We start from the raw sequence: 17,971 nt of genomic DNA on the forward strand, positions 1-17,971 counted from the left end.
TCTTTCTAGTAAAAACTTCTCAAGTCAGCTCTACCTGTATCCAGTATGTTCACTTCTCCCTTTTCCATTTTCCACTGAGCCCACTCCGTGGAGCTTTCACCTACCACTCCGACAAAAGCCCTCAAATCACCAAAGGGCTTAACAATAGCTACAAATAGGGCTTAAGTAAATAGTTCATGGGATTTTACTCCTAACTACAGAAAACATAAAACACAATTACCTAAATCACTGGAAGATGGAGCTTTTAATAAAATCCAGTATCTTAATATCATGAGTACTTTAAACATCAAATAACCAATATTCTTCCAGATACTTATATACAAGTTATTCAAATTATAAATCAAACTAAAGAATTTGCTAAATTAAATTTCCCCAAATTCTAATCTTCTGTAGTTTGACTCCTAAACAAACTGCAAGTAAAGGGTCTTAGAAAGAGAAAAGGCAGAGGGTGATACAATGAAATTACTCTGCTCCAAGTCTGATAACATTTATTTTTTCTACTCTATTTCAAAGAAGCATAGCAAATCAGGATGTAGGATGCCAGAAGTACTGGCAGCCTCAAACTGCCTAAGTTAGGAAAAGCTGCTGCAGAGGTAAATGTTTAGAGAACAGAGACTCTCCCATCACAATCAAGTGTGCTGCAATACTTTATATTAAAGTACTTTGGAATAGAGCAACATTTAATACCTGAAGGTTTTCTAGCATCATTTTATCCAGAGCTTGAATGAAGTCTTCATCTTCTACACAAGGTACATGTTTCAGTCCACCTCCTTTAATCATTACCTCCTTATTAAAACAAAACAGAAACAATTCAAACTGGGAATTCTAACTGTAATGTTTTCTATGGCAGAGCCTTCTGTATTGATAACTTGTTCAACGTTAAGTCAAGGAATGAGTTAGGTAAAATAATAACATTATTAAATATTCAAAGAACCTGCAAATAAAGAAAAGTGTTTAGATAATAAATCAAAAATGAATTTCTAAAGAAATATTTCAGTAATCACAAAAATCAAAACCTTGGTGGCTAAAATTGAAATATGATGAACAATTTCAAAGAGCAAAGTTTTAATGATACGTACAGTATTTTCTTCATCAGTTTCATTCTCTTTATTTGAATCCGTGAGATAATCTGTATTCTCTTCCTCTTCCTCCTCTCCTTCATCATCATCATTATCAGAACCCTCCTGAAATTGTTTAATATTTGTAGAAGATTAAAACTTTTGAAAAACTTTACTAATGACTTTACATGCCTTAAAAAGATGTTAAAATTTATGTATAATTATTTCTTATTCTCCAGTTTCAGCCTTTCATGCAGTCTGCCTAGAATGGTAGGGCAAAGTCAGCTGGCAACTCTTACTACACACCAGTAGCTAAAAAACCCATTTTATATCTTCCACTGACCTAGTAATACAAAGATCCTTTTTAGAAACTTATCCATGAATTCCACAAGGAACAAGTTTCTTACACCTTTCATATTTTTCTCCTTCCTAACAAACTTGAGACTGATTTTTCTCACAGTAGTTCTTTAATACTCATGTAACTCTGCAATGAAAACTGACAATTCAAATTTAACATCATTACTATCTGAAAGCAATGACACTATATTTTATAAAGTATCTCACTGCATAAAGCATCTCAGGGTGGAGTGTACTCTCACAGCATTTTGTTGCTCACCCAGTTCTGAAGAAGGACGGATAAGCTTTATTGTCTTCATTTTTATATGTGAAAAAACTACTGCTTGGAAAAGTTAAATGACTTGCTCAAGGACACGTGCTTTTTTAAGCCAAAAAGCTAGACATTCTGACTCCCTTTGCTGGTGGCTTTCAAGTATTATATCTCCCCTATCTCCTGTCAGTACCCTGACATCCTCGTCTACCAGCCAAAATTCCTCTTCAAATGGAAGACTGAGCAGAACTCCAATGGATTTGCAAAGAGACACAAAACAGAAACCATAACCAACCCCCGCCCCCGCCCCAAAAAAGGCCACACAGTGGCGGCATTCAATCTGAGGAACCTTTCAACACAATTCACTCCCACTTTGTTCCATAAAAGTTAAGGGGGAAAAAAAATACTGCACTAAACCCAGCTGCTTCTCATTGTGCTGAGAGAAATAAAGTGAATGAGAAATAATTCCTATGAGAAAACAAATGATTTAAATGTGTTATGATACACTTAGTATACCTAGCAATTAATTTCAAAAATCTAAACTATTAATACTTTACAGATACTTGAAAACTTTTAGAATTTCTGAAGTGGAAATATTTGAGCCAAGTACAGAAATACATTAAATTTTTTGACAAAATTCTATACTTCAAAATTAAATCTGCAATAGAAATGCACTTCAACTGGCTCTTGGGAAAAAAAAATCATTTCTTTACACTGGAAAGATACTTCCTATTCAAAAACTAAGCTAAAATGCATGAATTTTTTCTTTCACCAATTTTTATATTACTTTGGCCACCTGATACAAAGAACTGACTCATTGGAAAAGACCCTAATGCTAGGAAAGGTTGAAGGTGGGAGGAGAAGGGGACAACAGAGGATGAGATGGTTGGATGTCATCACCGACTCAATGGACCTGAGTTTGAGTAAACTCTAGGAGATGGTGGAGAAGGCAATGGCACCCCATTCCAGTACTCTTGCCTAGAAAATCCCATGGATGGAGGAACCTGGAGGGCTGCAGTCCATGGGGTCGCTAAGAGTCAGACATGACTGAGTGACTTCACTTTCACTTTTCACTTTGATGCATTGGAGAAGGAAATGGCAACCCATTCCAGTGTTCTTGCCTGGAGAATCCCAGGGACGGGGGAGCCTGGTAGGCTACCGTCTATGGGGTCACACAGAGTCAGACACGACTGAAATGACTTAGCAGCAGCAGCAGCAGCAGCAGCTGGGAGATGGTGATGGACAAGGAAGCCTGGTGTGCTACAGTCCATGGGGTCGCAAAGAGTTGGACACGACTGAGCGATTGAACTGAACTGAGGTGTTAAGAATAACTTCAAAAGGCCATCCGGAGCTTGGAAGAGTTGTGGAACAAGATGGAAAAGAGAAGTACAACGTTTCTGTAGAGTTTCACTCTAGCCCTATTCTTTTCTCAGTCGAGGCATATATTTATAGAATATTCTACACATTGTCCTCACTACTTTATAATCAACCCATCTTCTCTCTCTAAAAATATTCTCCTATGTTTGGAGGATAGTCATGGGAAAGGGTGGTCCTGGGTGGGAGAGTAACAATTCCAATTCCATTTCTTTTTTTTTTTTTTTATAGTTTTTTTTTTTTTTAATTTTAAAATCTTTAATTCTTACATGTGTTCCCAAACATGAACCCCCCTCCCACCTCCCTCCCCATAACATCTCTGTGGGTCATCCCCATGCACCAGCCCCAAGCATGCTGTATCCTGCGTCAGACATAGACTGGCGATTCAATTCTTACATGACAGTATACATGACAGAATGCCATTCTCCCAAATCATCCCACCCTCTCCCTCTCCCTCTGAGTCCAAAAGTCCGTTATACACAGCTGTGTCTTTTTTCCTGTCTTGCATACAGGGTCGTCATTGCCATCTTTCTAAATTCCATATATATGTGTTAGTATACTGTATTGGTGTTTTTCTTTCTGGCTTACTTCACTCTGTATAATCGGCTCAATAAACCAACCATACTCCTTTCACATCTCCTCCCAGCCAAGACTCAGGAGTCATCCTGTTGAATTTGTTTTCCCATTTAGCAAATTCACATATATTATGTATAATATCCACTTTACAGCCAGAAAGAAATAGTTTAAAATGATACAATTTTTAAAATTATAAAGTTCACTTTTTAAAAGCTGAAATGCATTTGGAGAAAATATCGCAAGTATTCAAATGAGGAATCTATAGGAAAATGAGCTATTCTTTAATGTCACATTTACTGAGGATGTTTCATTTATTAGTTTCTTTATCAAATTAGTGCAAAATCCATAGACAGCCATAAGATTAGTCTAAAAATACGAAATGGAACATTAGTCTAAATATACAAAACACTTATTTCCTTTTGTTGTTATAAAATACTTAATAAGCCAATTTAAATTATATAATCGAATGTTTCTATGATCTCATTTTTTAGAAAAGCAATATAGCAATATCTATTTCATAGAAATGTATTATAGAAACATATTCCAGTTCTAAATTTTTATCAGCTTATTTATATCTACTTTAGGGGAGCTGTCAGGTTGGAAAGAGAAAGTGATGACAATACTGTACTGTTTAAAGTTTGCTAAGACAGTAGATCTTAATAGTTCTCATTATAAGAAAAAAACATTTATAACTGTGAGGTGATGAATGTTAACTAAACTTATTATGGTAATCATTTCTGCCTTTCTCTCTCTCTCTCTCTCTCTCTCTATATATATATATATATCAAATCACTGTTGAATGTACACCTTGAACTAATGCAATGTTATTATCAACTATATCGCAATAAAACTGGGGGGAAAGTGGTAGCAAAATAACCCAATATAAAGATGTACTTCCACTGCCTATAAATGCTAGCCAAATTTAAAGTGAAAGTCCTTCAGTCAAGTCTGACTCTTTGCAACCCCATGGAGTATACAGTCCATGGAATTCTCTAAGCTAGAATACTGGAGTGGATAGCCTTTCCCTTCTCCAGGGGATCTTCCCAACCAAGGGATCGAACGAACCCAGGTCTCCCACACTGTAGGCGGATTCTTTTACCAGCTGAGCCATACAGGAAGCCCAGCCAATTTAAAAAGCCAAACAAACAAGCTGCCTTTTATACAATCATTCATTTTTAATAGCGAAGCTATCTGCTATGTAGTCAAATTAAACAAAACAAAGACTTAGGGATTTTTACTTCTAACTATAGAAAACCTTAATTACTTTAAATTATGGGTCATTTAACTCACTCCAGTATACTTGCCTGAAGAATCCCATGGACAGAGGAGCCTGGAAGGCTATAATCCATAAGGTCGCAAAGAGTCGGACACAACTAAAGCGACTTAGCATGTATGCATGCATGGTTGTTTTTCTTTCATGCTAAATGAAGCTTTTAAAAAATCTAGTTTAGGGCTCCCCTGGTGGTCTAGTGGTTAAGAATCCACCTTGTAAGGCAAGGGACATCAATTTGATCCCTGGTCTGGGAAGATCCCACAAGCTATGGAGCAACTAAGCCCAAGCACCGCAACAACGAAGCCTGTGCACACTAAAGCCAGCACTCAACAACAAGAGAAGCCATGGTGAGAAGCCGTCGCACTGGAACCAGAGAACACCCCCCGCTCACCACAACTAGAGAAGCTCATGTGCGGCAATGAAGACGCAGCACAGTCAGAAATAACCCAGTTTATGAACCTATCTTATGAATGCCTTAAATAATCTATACTCCTTTATACATTAAACAACTCATAACCTCTAAACATTTGCATTCTATTTACTATGAATCAAAACTTTAAAATTTAATAAATTCCATTTCCATAAAACACTGTATTGATTATAAGTATTGATTATACATTTATACTTTTTCAGTATTTAATTAAAATCACACTTCTAAATGATCACTCTCTCCTAAATGCTTTTAGCACCCAAGCACAAAAAGCCATGCACATGATGTCATATTATAAGCTTAAAAAGTGAAAAGGTCCTAATTTCATGGTATACATTTTATTCATCAGTATGTTATTGTAATTCTTACCTGACTTTCCATTTTCTTAACCTTCTAACTTAAATATATATTAATGTAGACAGAACAGCATAACAAACCCTTACTTACTCATTACCCAGCTGAACAATGATCAGCTAACCAGTCAGTTGCAGTGTCTTCTACATCCCTAACTCACTGCCCAGTCTACTCCAAATGATGAACCCAGACACTCAGTCTTTCAGGTGGAATTTTTAAAACTTAAAGCAGGTTTAAAAGAAAAAAGTGGAAAGAATTAGAACTATTATGTTGAATCATATATAAAAATGACAGTTTGGTAGGTCCAAAATGGTAGAACAGTCATTTCATACGGTCTGGCCTAACAGACTTTTAACAACAAAGACAATGGTACATGATGATTTTCAGATTTCTTATACTATCAGATCTGGGGAAAACAAAGTTACTAGTATCTAGTCAGCAACTTCTTCATAAAACCCACAGGTTAAAAAGTCCACACTCAACAATGAGATTAAGTTACAGAGCAGATCAAATAATTTTTTGTCTTCAAATTGCTTATTAAATAAAAATCCTAACCATACTGATGGTTAACATGTCATTATACTTTTACCTAAACTCACAGAAAGTATACCACCAAAAGTCAACCACGATGTAAATGACGGACTTAGGGTGATTATGACGTGTTGCTGTAGGTTCATCAATTATTAACAAATGTACCACTTTGGTGGGGGATGCTGACTGGGGGAGACTGTGTGAGTAGATAGGAGAAGGTGATATACAGGAAATCTTGCTATCTTCCCTTTAATTTTGCTGTGAACCTAAAACTGCTCTTTAAAACTGCTCTTAATAGTAATTTTAAAAAATCCTATCATCAGTATTTTCTTACTCATAAAAACCCCTCAATTAATCCAGCAGTTTTATAATAGACATAAACTACTAGTTACATTTACTGCTATAAATAAAAGTCATCACCTCTTCCTCTGGCTCATTCACTTCACTTTCATTTCCAGATTGTTCCTCTGTTTCAGCTCCTCCTTCTTCTTCTTCTTCATCTTCTTCAAGATTTTCTCCTTCTGTCATAGAATCTTTAGAGTCTTTGTCATTTACGAGGCCTTGAAGTGAGAAGAAAGTAGAAAAAGACTTTACAAAACAAGATAAAGGCAAAATTTCCAAAGTGAATATTATACCATTTAAAGTATATATGAAGATAATTCAACAGTCATGTTCTCAGTTCAGTAAATTAAGAACAGAATTTAAAGCTATTTTAAGAACCATTAAAAAAACTAAACAGTCCTTTATTTCAACAAAGGAGCACAGATATATTTCTTTAAAACTAGCAAAAAAATAAAACACCAAAAAACCCCACAATTATTTTTTTTTACTTCCTCAGAGCTTCAGACTATCTGAGTCTCATATGAACAAATAGCAGCCCATATAGTGCAGCTTTGGCCACACACAAGGCAACCACAGTTACATATTTTATCAAATGGCATGTCAAGAATCTCTAAAAACTTAAAGATACAATAAAAAATTACACTGCTTTAATGCAGAAATCACATTTGACTCTTAATTTGAATATCTGCAAATTAAGACAGAGGAGGCAGATACACGGTGACACTTCTAACGTGTGTCATCACAGAGCTGTTTTTTCCTTCCTAACAGTGTGTTCCTCCAGAGGCAATGCCCTCGTGTGAATATGGGTCACCTCCCATGTTCATCCACATCTCACTGCCTAGTAAATTCTTTATTATTATGTGAGTTCCAAACTACACTCTACTTTGAAGGTGCACATTCCACGGCCTCATATGATCTGACTTTTCCCCACAATTACAAGTCTTAATCAAGCCTTCTCCAGTAGTTGGGGCAGACTCTTCTGTATCATAAAGCATATTTCCTTGGGGTCCTGCTCATCAAATTGCTTCTCAATATAGAATATCTTTCAATATGCTCTTTTAAATTCTATACATTCTTCAAATTCAGTCTAAGTTTCCTTTCCTGAATAAACTCAATGAGTATTACTTTTCCTCCTACTTGTTCCTAAAGCTACTTGGAGAATTCATCATAGAATTGATAAAGCTACTTGGAGAACTGCATTTAAAGATACACCATGCAATGGTTTTTCTAATGATTTCAATAAATGTTATGTCACAGTATAAGGCCTTTGAGAACAAAAAACTTTTTTTATATATTCAAAACTTATTAGAGGCCATATATTGATAAATACACAGTAGGTGTTTAGTAAACCCTTGTTTATTCACAGAATCTTACACAATTAGAGCAGACAGAAACTTCAGTAATGATGGGATTTAGCCCTCTCTTTTATGAGGTATACTGGAGTCCAGAAAGTCTGAAAAACTAACACAATCAACAACAGCAAAAAATTACTCGTGTCTTAAGTCTGAGCAATTAACTAAGAACTGACAAAAACAGAGACTACAAAGTGATGAAAGCAGGTACAATCAAGTTCGGAAATTAAAAAGGTGAGGAGAGATGGATGAATCTGAGAGAGATCTATTTTAAAAAATATAATAATACTGATAAAAAAAGCTGCTGTCTCTGATTGATACCACTAACTCACTATTTTATTCATGTATTTATTTGAACGGGAGCAAAATACTGGGCTTTTATGTGATCAAAGGCAAAAAATTAAAAATCAGGACCGTAAAAACCTAATATCATAGCACTGATAAACTGACATGACCTAATATATCATTCGGAGAAGGCAATGGCACCCCGCTCCAGTACTCTTGCCTGGAAAATCCCATGGATGGAGGAGCCTGGTAGGCTGTAGTCCATGAGGTCGCTAAGAGTCAGACATGACTGAGCGACTTCACTTTCACTTTTCACTTTCATGCACTGGAGAAGGAAATGGCAACCCACTCCAGTGTTCTTGCCTGGAGAATCCCAGGGACAGAGGAGCCTGGTAGGAGGCTGTCTATGGGGTCGCACAGAGTCGGACACGACTGATGCAACTTAGCAGCAGCAGCAGCAATATATCATTACATCTTTTTTATAGCCACTTTAAAATATATGTCATGAGGAGAACTGTAATGGTAAGTACCTTTGTTTTGATAGCCATAATTTGTAAGGAAAATACTACTATTTCTAACACATTTTCATTTGCATTGCAAGTTAGTTTCAAAAGGAGTTTATAAACATATTTTGCATTTGCTAAGCTGGATAATAAACTATTCAGTTGCTGACCTCTAGGACACACTCAGTCTAAAATAAGCAAGGCAGATAAAAATGCACATATAAAGGACATGGCATTAATAAAATGTAAAACCTAGAGAGTAAAATGTTTACAGTATGGGTCAGAATGAATTGTACTTGGACCAAAGTCAAATATTGTTCTCTTGAATGTGAGCTACTTTGGTGCCTCAGTTTTCCTGTTCTTGACAGAGAGTAATAATTTTAACACTCCCTCTCTTCCAAATGGTTTTTCATCCGTTATTTCTTTGCTCAAATAGACATGCTGAGCATTTCCCCCACACATCCAGTATGTCAGAAAGAGCAGTTTGAATTTTGGCTCAATCGGTTAACCCAGTGTTTTGATTTGGGCGTTACCTAACTCTTTGGTCAAGTATGAACAATACCTTCCACTTTAATTTTGGGAAACAGATAGTACTTAATAAAAATACCAACTCTTCCTGCCCTCACTTATTTGATTATGTTACGTTCATTCATCTATTGGGTGTTCTACTTTCATCAGTTTGCCTGTGCTCTTTATGTAAATAATGATACCTTGGCACAGGAGCTATTTTCACTTCGAACTTATTTTTTCATTGTACAAAAGTCTTAAAACCCAAATATGTCAACGTGTGCATGCTTTCCTGTATCATTTTAAAATTTAGGAAAATTAACACCTCTCCAAATATCTGATGATCAGATCTATTTTTAACTTTTTAAAAATAAATATTTAACTCTTTAATACATCTGGAGTTTGATGATATAAGATGTGGCTCTGTATCAATTTTCCTCCCAAATGCTCACCTGTTGCTCTTATCCTATTTTAAGACTCCTATTTCATCATACACTAAATTGTTTTATATTAAACTGGGATGACTTCTGGGCATTTTATTCTGCTAATTTTATTTCTAATTTATGAAATATACTCTTCTGTTGTATAAGCAATTTATTCATGACTTTTTTCATTTTTATTACCTCCATTTCTGTTCCTTATGATATAATCTACAACTTCCAAACCAGAGTTATATTACATTGCTTATTACCATGTTGGTTTTGTTCTTAAAGAGAATGTCATAGAGCTAGTAATTCTACCTTGAGAAAATCAAGATACACACAAAAATAACAACGTTATTTACAGTGATGCAAAATTAGCAATAACCCAAATGTCAAACAGAATTAACGCATTCACACAAAGGAAAATAAGACCGCTGTTTTAAAATTAAAGGTTTAGAAAAGTATTTTGTCAGAAAATTTCATAATACATTAGACAGAAAAAAGTCCAGTTATAAAACTGCAAACGTGAAAAAAATTTTAAACAGAACATGCATCAAAATGTTAATAACGTGATTATCTTTGCATACGAAATAACAGTGATTTTTGTTTTCTTGGCATTCTTCAAATTTTCTGTCATGAACATTTTTATTACTTTTAATAATATTAAAATGTTTTTTAAATATAAGAAAATTCTATTAAGTTAGCACTGGGTTGCTATAAAATTAGAATGATAATAAATTTACAAGTGGTTGAAAACAAAAAACTACCAAAGGCAAGATGCTGTATCATCTTATGGTTTAGCAAGGAAACAGATTTAATATATACTTATTCATGTGTATCTTCTCTCTGATATTTAGATTCTAAAACAGAAGGGAAATGGGTCTACTTGAGGGCATAATGATCCTAGTTGACACCATCTTTAGAACTGCATTTGCAAATGATGGCCTATTTCTTTCCTTTCCACACTCTAAAGAAGGACAGATTCTTCAAAAGAAGCCTCAAGTTCTTTAATTCTCTGCTCTATAATGTATAAATCATACTGCTCCAATTAGTATTTCCTTATGCCCACTATACAGGGAGTGCCATTCATTCTTAAGTCTTTGGGTAACAAGACTATTTCAAAGCATATAAGTAAATGAAATAAACAAGTAGATAAACAATCTGCTTGAAATAATCACTGTATACAATTAGAAATCTGAAAAGGAAAAGAAAGTGGATTATTTGGGACAAAGTTAAACAATAAAAAGAACCACATGTGTCTTTATGGGTTGGTAAGTAGGAAAGTGAATAGTTTATAATCAGTAGCATCTTTAAAGCAATGCTCAGATAGATAATAGCAATCACATTCTTCAAAAAAGGGTTTGCCTTGGAGAAAGAAACCCTATTAATATGATGATGTAGTATGAAAAAAATAGTTTTAGAGGAAAAGAATCACCAGTGCCTTTGCCATGAAAGTGGTTTCTCGGATATGCAACATAGTAAATTTATACAATTATTACAATCGGTCATGGTAAGGATCTCCTAATAAAATGCTAAATTTGTAGGCTGAAATCATGTCACTTTGAAATGACTACAACATGCTAAGAACTATCAGCAAGCAAACCACACTGGAAAGGCCCCACCTTATTCCAATTATTTCCACTAGCAAGGCTAGTCAGCTTATCCAGTTCCTTACCAATTCTTCTTCCAGAACAATAGCTAAAGGACACTGAGACAGTAAAGAGACCAACTCTCCTGCAGCATGCTTCTCACATGTCCTCTAGTCTTTAGAGGGGGAGACAACTTCCTCAGTGACAAGGGTCTGAAATTCTGTAGGATAGTTTCAAACTTCTAATTGGCATTCCCTTTATAGTGTCAAGCCTGCTCTGTCTTAGGAAATGGTGTTTGTTGAAAATATATACCGTATATGAGATGCTTTAATCAAAAGTAGACTTTTAAATTAGCAACCAAAAACTATAAAATTCAGAGGCTGACAGGATTGTTTTTCCATCACCATCATTTGTTTCAAGTTTTACATGACTGTTTTCCTCTAATTTGGGATTTTTAATGAAGAAGTAAGCCACCCAGATCTTACCTAACACTATTATGTAACACTCAGCATCAAAAAATTAAAAGTATACAAAAAGTAAAAGCTAACTGAAAACATTATAAAGCAAATCCTAGAAACAATCTGCCAAATATCATCTTTACCTTTTCTCTGTAATTAATTGCTTACCTAGTTTTATTAAGAATTCTCGTTCCAAGTCGTGTACCTGCCTGATGGATTCTTCCAGAGAATTACAGAGTTTGATCTTTGGTCTTAGCAGTTCTAGTGTGTCACTGATCATGTAATCTATGTCAATAGGAAATGGATGGTCTTTTGTCCAAACCTCCAAACTTTTCTTCCACCAAACATAACGCTGATAACAAATGAAAAATAAATTTAGCTATAAGAAATTAGTAACAAAATATTTAAAATAATAATCTATATCGTGACTTCACCTAGTTATAACAACTAAGCTAAAGAGTTGGACAAGACACCTACATTTTTATTAATGGTCAACAGCAATGATCATAACAGATTTATTTCCCTCCATCTAGTCTGTTTCTAAGCCATTTGGTAACTTTAAATACACTCTTTTACTATATCTGTTGTAATCTTTTTTAAAAGCAAGGAAAAATTATAAATAAACACCAAATATATTTTCAGGTACTGAAACCAGGCAGAAACTCCATTCCCACATCCCAAAAAGGGCTTGAAAGTATTTAATTTTACAAAAACAACCAAACTTGAGGCCATGGTTTTGATACATGTTTCTCTATACTACTTGCTTTGATATTTTGAAGAGTCAAAGTATCTAAAGACAGGGTTACTGAATATATAAAAATCAGAAATCAACAAGCATTTATTGAACATCTACTGTGTATATGGCACTGTTCAGATATATTCCCTCTCGTATTCTAGCCTGGCTCCTTCCTTCTATTTTGTACCTGTAATTCTCAAGTTTAACTAAAAAGCACAACCCACAAATTTACTTGTATATAAACAGCTATTTCTCTGGTTGTTTAATCATCCTCTCCAATTTGTTCTGCTGCTGCTACTAAGTCACTTCAGTCATGCCCGACTCTATCTTTGCTATTCCAACTGTGGGAACTCAGAGCCTGTTAGACATACGGAATCTTATGACTCCCCCATCATAGGCCAGCTGAATTACAGCGTGTGCACTGTAAAATATCCTCAGGCAATGTGTGTGCACACTGAAGTTTAGAAGCACTGCTGCAGGGGATCTTTCTATCTGACTTCCAGTACATAAATGGACACTATTACAGGTAGCATACACTGACCACCTCTCCCAGGCCTCACCCACTTCTTACTTCCATGCTCTAAGTATATCCTTGCCACACAGTCCTGCTGTTAATCATGTGGAGAATACTTTTGTCTCTTCCTACTTCTGAATATCTCTGAGTGGCTCTTTTCTGTCAGTGATGTCAGAGTGAGTGCAAAGAAGGATACTCTTCTCAAAGGAAAATTTGTTTTCAATACAGGCTGTCTCCAACTTAAGGCATTCCTTCCATGCAACAAGGAATCTGAGTCACAAATCTGCAACACCACCTCCCCATTGCTGGCTCATCAATTCAGAAAATAAGGGGGTAACAAGTTATCCTTTAGTGCAAAGGTACAGTGGTAGAGAAAGTTAAAAAACAGCTCTTCCCCAAAGAGTAGTTACTCCCACCTAAACCCAGCTACTATTTGGATGTATTTTTGATTCTTCAAGTTGTAGTTTTAAATTTATTTTCACCAATGGATAAATGAAAACAACTCTAACAATAGATTATATAGAAAGGAATGATCAAACAGAACTGAATGCTACCACTGGTACTTTATTTCAGCAACATCTGAAGAACTCAAGGAGCTAGCCCCCCTAACAGCACTTATAACATTGCATTTAATGGGAAATAGTGACTGGATTCCAAACAACCAAGCTACAGGCTAACTTTTGGAACACAAACTGCCAAGAAGTTGTAGAAATGTCTATGTATTTGTATCTGATTTAATTTACACTGTATTTGCTCTAAATCACAAGTTAACATAAGTAAAGATGTGGAAAGCACAACCCAAGAGTTTAACAAAGAATGAATAAATATTTCTTGTAGTGTTAACGATGGGATTTTTTTTTCTCTTTAAAAAAATTTTAGAAAGATGAATTTTAGATATAAAACCAGAACACAGATGAGTGAGAAAATTATCATCAAATGTAAAAACATTACACTTAATTCATGAGTTTCTGTACCAAATAAAAAAATAACCCATATACCAAATTTATAAACTGTACCAAAATAATTTCCCAAAGTAATGATTAATCACAAAACTTAAAATGCAATCAGAATGTTTATGATAGAACATATCATATATTTAAAATATCCAAAGCTAAGCAGCCTTACAAGAATAAATCTAATCTATGAAAATATCTTATACATAATATATGAATGCTACAGCATTCTTCTCTAATGGTTTTTTCCTTGATTTTTTTTTGGGGGGGTGGTGCATGCTGCACTGTGTGGCTTGCAGGATCTTAGTTCCCCAACCAGAGATTGAATCTTGGTCTTCTGCAGTGAAAGTGTAGAGTCCTAACCACTGAATCACCAGGGAATTTCCACTGCTTTAATATTTTTGCAACACAAGCAATGCATTATATGATGGCCAACTGCATATTTTAATTTGTATACCTGAAAATACACAAGGAAGCAATCGAGTTTTCGTTTACTGGAACCTCTGTCAAAGTACTGGCCACAGGTATCCAAAATAGTGCACACCAGTCTAATCCTGAAAAGGTGCTCAGGAGGGTCCAGTGAACTTGGAGAGCCATCAGAGTTAACACCAAATGAAGTAAAAGAATAAAGAGTTCTAAAAATAACGGCCGATTCCACCATTCTGTAATTATAAAGTTCCCCCAAGAACTTTGCACTGCTGATACGTCTCTGATTAAATTTAGGTTGATTAACCTAAAGCAGGAAGAAAAAAAAAAGCAGATTTCCATTAATGAACAGAAATGTGTTTGAGAAGAGCTAAAATCATCTCTGTCACTTGACAATATCACTCACTGAACAGAGAAAAACTAATGGGTTCTTTCCTTCTTTTCCAATAATAGGTGTCCTTTTTTATCTCTGCAGGAAATGTCTATCTTTAAAATGTTTTAGTAAATAGAGCATGTTAAATATTAAATTTAATGCTAAATTGTTAAATGAATTAATAGTTTATGAAAAAAGTTAAAATGTAATTCTCCCTATCAGCCCTCTATAACTTATTTTCTCTGTAATCCATAAATTTTAAGGAAACAAGCTTATAGAACAAGCTGCTTACAGAAATTCTTATCAAGTATCAATTCTCCTAATTAATAAATTTATGAGTTCCTATAACGAACTCTAAGAGTGACCTAGAAAGAATAAAAATTTACTATATTCTTCTAAAATAACCTTAATTGGATTGAGAAAAAGAGGCAAAAAATATTTTAGCATTAGCATGAGAGGAAACTAGAAAATCTGACACAAGTAGGGTTTATTAAGAAATCACTATTTCCAAAAGAGTAGCAGTAAATGACATCATATGGGGAAAGGAAGGTTTTCAAATCCTTATTTTTCAATAATAGGATTTAAAAGCTGTCTAAATTGTCCACAGATTTCAATTTGGTGCAAATCTTTGTTACCTCCATTCCTAATCGAATATCTTCTAAAACTCCATCCACAACATGGATTCCAACATCTTCCTGGTAGAGCACTAGTCCTGCTAAGAGGTTGGCTACACAGTGAATGCTGTTGTATTTCACATTCCAGATGTTTATCATACAACAAATCACATAGTCTTTCACTTCCTGATCCTGCCAAGGCAACTTTCTCATCTGTCTCAAAACCTAAATGAAGAGAATTTTATTTAAATTACTAATATAAGCACAAAGTAGCCCAACATATCCAATAATACAGATATTTTATGACTGTACAGTCACAGAACTTTTGAAATGGAAAATACTTTAGAGGTTCCCTATCAGCCTCTTCATTTTAGAGATAGGAAAAATAAGATTTTTCTAATTATTGGCAAAATATATTCACATTTTCCCTGTATCTTTCATAATATCCTCAAATTTCCTAGAGTTTCCAGGGTTTCAATCAGGCTAACAGTATACACTCATACTCAGGTCACTGAAAGAAATACCCAAGACTTAACAAAAATAACGTGTTCTTTTGTGCATCATTTGATGTAAATAATCTCAGACACTTCTTTATATAAATGAAAAATGTCCAATAAGGAAATAAACTAAAGATCAATTGGTTAAAAGACCACTTAAGTAGTAAGATGGGGACACAACATCAAGACTGACACAGTTTCCTTGCATGTAAAGCGGGGATGACACTTAGGGCATAAGTCTGCTCTAAGGTTTTGACAAGTTAAAGTGTGAGAAGTACACAGGAACATGCCTGGCACATTATAAGCACCCCATAGAAGTTAGCTATTACTTAAAAAAAAACTGTACTGGTAATGAGATCATCAGCAGAGCTCTACTTATCATCTAGTTCTTTCCACATTTATTCTGAAAGAAAATAGATACTGTTAGCAGCTTGTAAAGTAGTCCTTTTACCTCTACTCTATATCCACAATCCAGCTTTCAAGCACTAAGTATGTTCTTGTATCAGCTTCAATGGAAATGTTAATGTCATCTCACATGCATAAACATTCCATACTTTTCAAACTTTTAGCCAATTCTAAAGCCCCTTCCAAGTCCTATTTTTTTAAACAACTACTGTCTCTGGCTCCCTGAAGGTGGTTTTGATGTTCAAAGTTGCACTATCATTCCTCATCACCTTCTACCCCAGCCACTTATAACACATGTTTTATTCCTTGCCTCTTATCCATAGGTTTCCTCTGTCCAGAATTTGTTTTTTTTTTTTTTTCCTGAAAAGAAAAAACTCCCATACCATGTTGTTTCAACTTGTTGAGCTGACCAAGAAATGTTTATTCAACATGTCTTTTTTAGAAGTGAAGGTTCCAATGAGGTAACTATAATAATTAAAGCTAATAGGTCAGTGGTTCTTAATTTCTTCTGGAAATCGACCCCTGCTGAGAATCTAAAGAAAGCTATAGACCCTCTTCCAGGAAAATACAGTCAGGTCCAGAGATTTAAAATCATTAAATGTCAGAGGATCACAGGCCTCCAAAAACATAGTAAAGGTTAAGAACACTGGTACTGAAGCAAAATATTTAAAGGTAAATTCACTACAGAGTGTCAGAGACTAAGTAATTGTTTCAAATATACACAGCATCAACAGTAAATACGGAGAGAATTACCATTTTAATTAGGTTAGAAAGGAAAACAAAACCTATGTCCCATAAACTAAGTATCATCACGTAAATTCCCTCTAGTGATGACTTATATGGAATCAATCACTCCACTGCCAAGACTTTAATAGCTCTGCTTCAATTTCTCCATTTACAAGATTTGAACATTGCAAATTACTTACATTTCTTATCTATACTATGTAGGGCACTGAAGCAACTGATAAACTGAGTTGATTTAGGAAAACTGAAATATATGTCCTTGACCTAAAACAATCTGGTGTGGGCTACAAAGAAAGTGAACTGCATCAGTACAATTATCATTAGGATGAAAAAAAATTAATTTGGTTGAATGTTATTAATACACAAGCTCAGCACTACCACAAATCTCAAGTTGACTACTGTTCTATTTCATTAAAATTTACCTTCTCAGTGGTAACCTTGGAGAGATCTTTGTACAAAAGCTTCCGGACATATTCCTGAAGAGGAGGACGTTTCTTTTTCACTGTTTTTTCAGCTGGAGGTGGGTTGCAGTAGTAATATGCATTTTCCACCATTGTGACATATCTTGCATCGAGATGCATTGCTTGTTTCTTTCTCATCATTTGTTCCTAAAATATATAAAGCTTAAATCAGTCAAAATACTTTCTTCTAAGGTTTCTTTGTTCCTAACTAAAGGTGCCCTTTCAGGGAAAAGGTTTCAAGATAAAGAGCTAGAAAAGGGAAAAAAATAATTACTAGATATTTCTAAGAGTATACAAGCATACTAACTGCTGTATCACTAGTCATGTTTTTAGAACAAATTACTCCATAACTGCTTGGTCTTAGGCTTTCTCCAAAGAAATACTCAGAGAACTTTGCTACAAATTAAACTTCACTTAAAACTCTGCCAAACTACATGGACTCTACATAAAACAAGATTACATATGAGTGACTGAAGTTAAGGGCTGAGACAAAAACAGAATAATTTTTTTTATTCATAGAGCTTGGGCCATCCAATGTTGTACCAGGTAAATCTGACATATCTCTACAGACAAGAAAACTAAAAGCC

At 34.8% G+C, this 17,971-nt stretch overlaps 1 protein-coding gene across 1 annotated transcript in view; it reads right to left on the bottom strand.

Annotated features, from left to right (window-relative positions):
• Positions 1–17,971, bottom strand: part of UPF2 (UPF2 regulator of nonsense mediated mRNA decay) — a 94,581-nt gene that overhangs the window by 18,162 nt on the left and 58,448 nt on the right. The window contains exons 12-18 of the mRNA XM_052650867.1: positions 17,346–17,531; positions 15,299–15,502; positions 14,322–14,597; positions 11,830–12,013; positions 6,624–6,763; positions 1,080–1,184; positions 688–786 (exon numbers count right to left, since the gene is read on the bottom strand). Of these exons, the coding sequence (XP_052506827.1) occupies positions 688–786; positions 1,080–1,184; positions 6,624–6,763; positions 11,830–12,013; positions 14,322–14,597; positions 15,299–15,502; positions 17,346–17,531 (1,194 nt within the window). The remainder of the gene's footprint in view (positions 1–687; positions 787–1,079; positions 1,185–6,623; positions 6,764–11,829; positions 12,014–14,321; positions 14,598–15,298; positions 15,503–17,345; positions 17,532–17,971) is intronic.

This window comes from Budorcas taxicolor, chromosome 13 (assembly GCF_023091745.1).
Source record: "Budorcas taxicolor isolate Tak-1 chromosome 13, Takin1.1, whole genome shotgun sequence".
Taxonomy (NCBI): Eukaryota; Metazoa; Chordata; class Mammalia; order Artiodactyla; family Bovidae; genus Budorcas; species Budorcas taxicolor.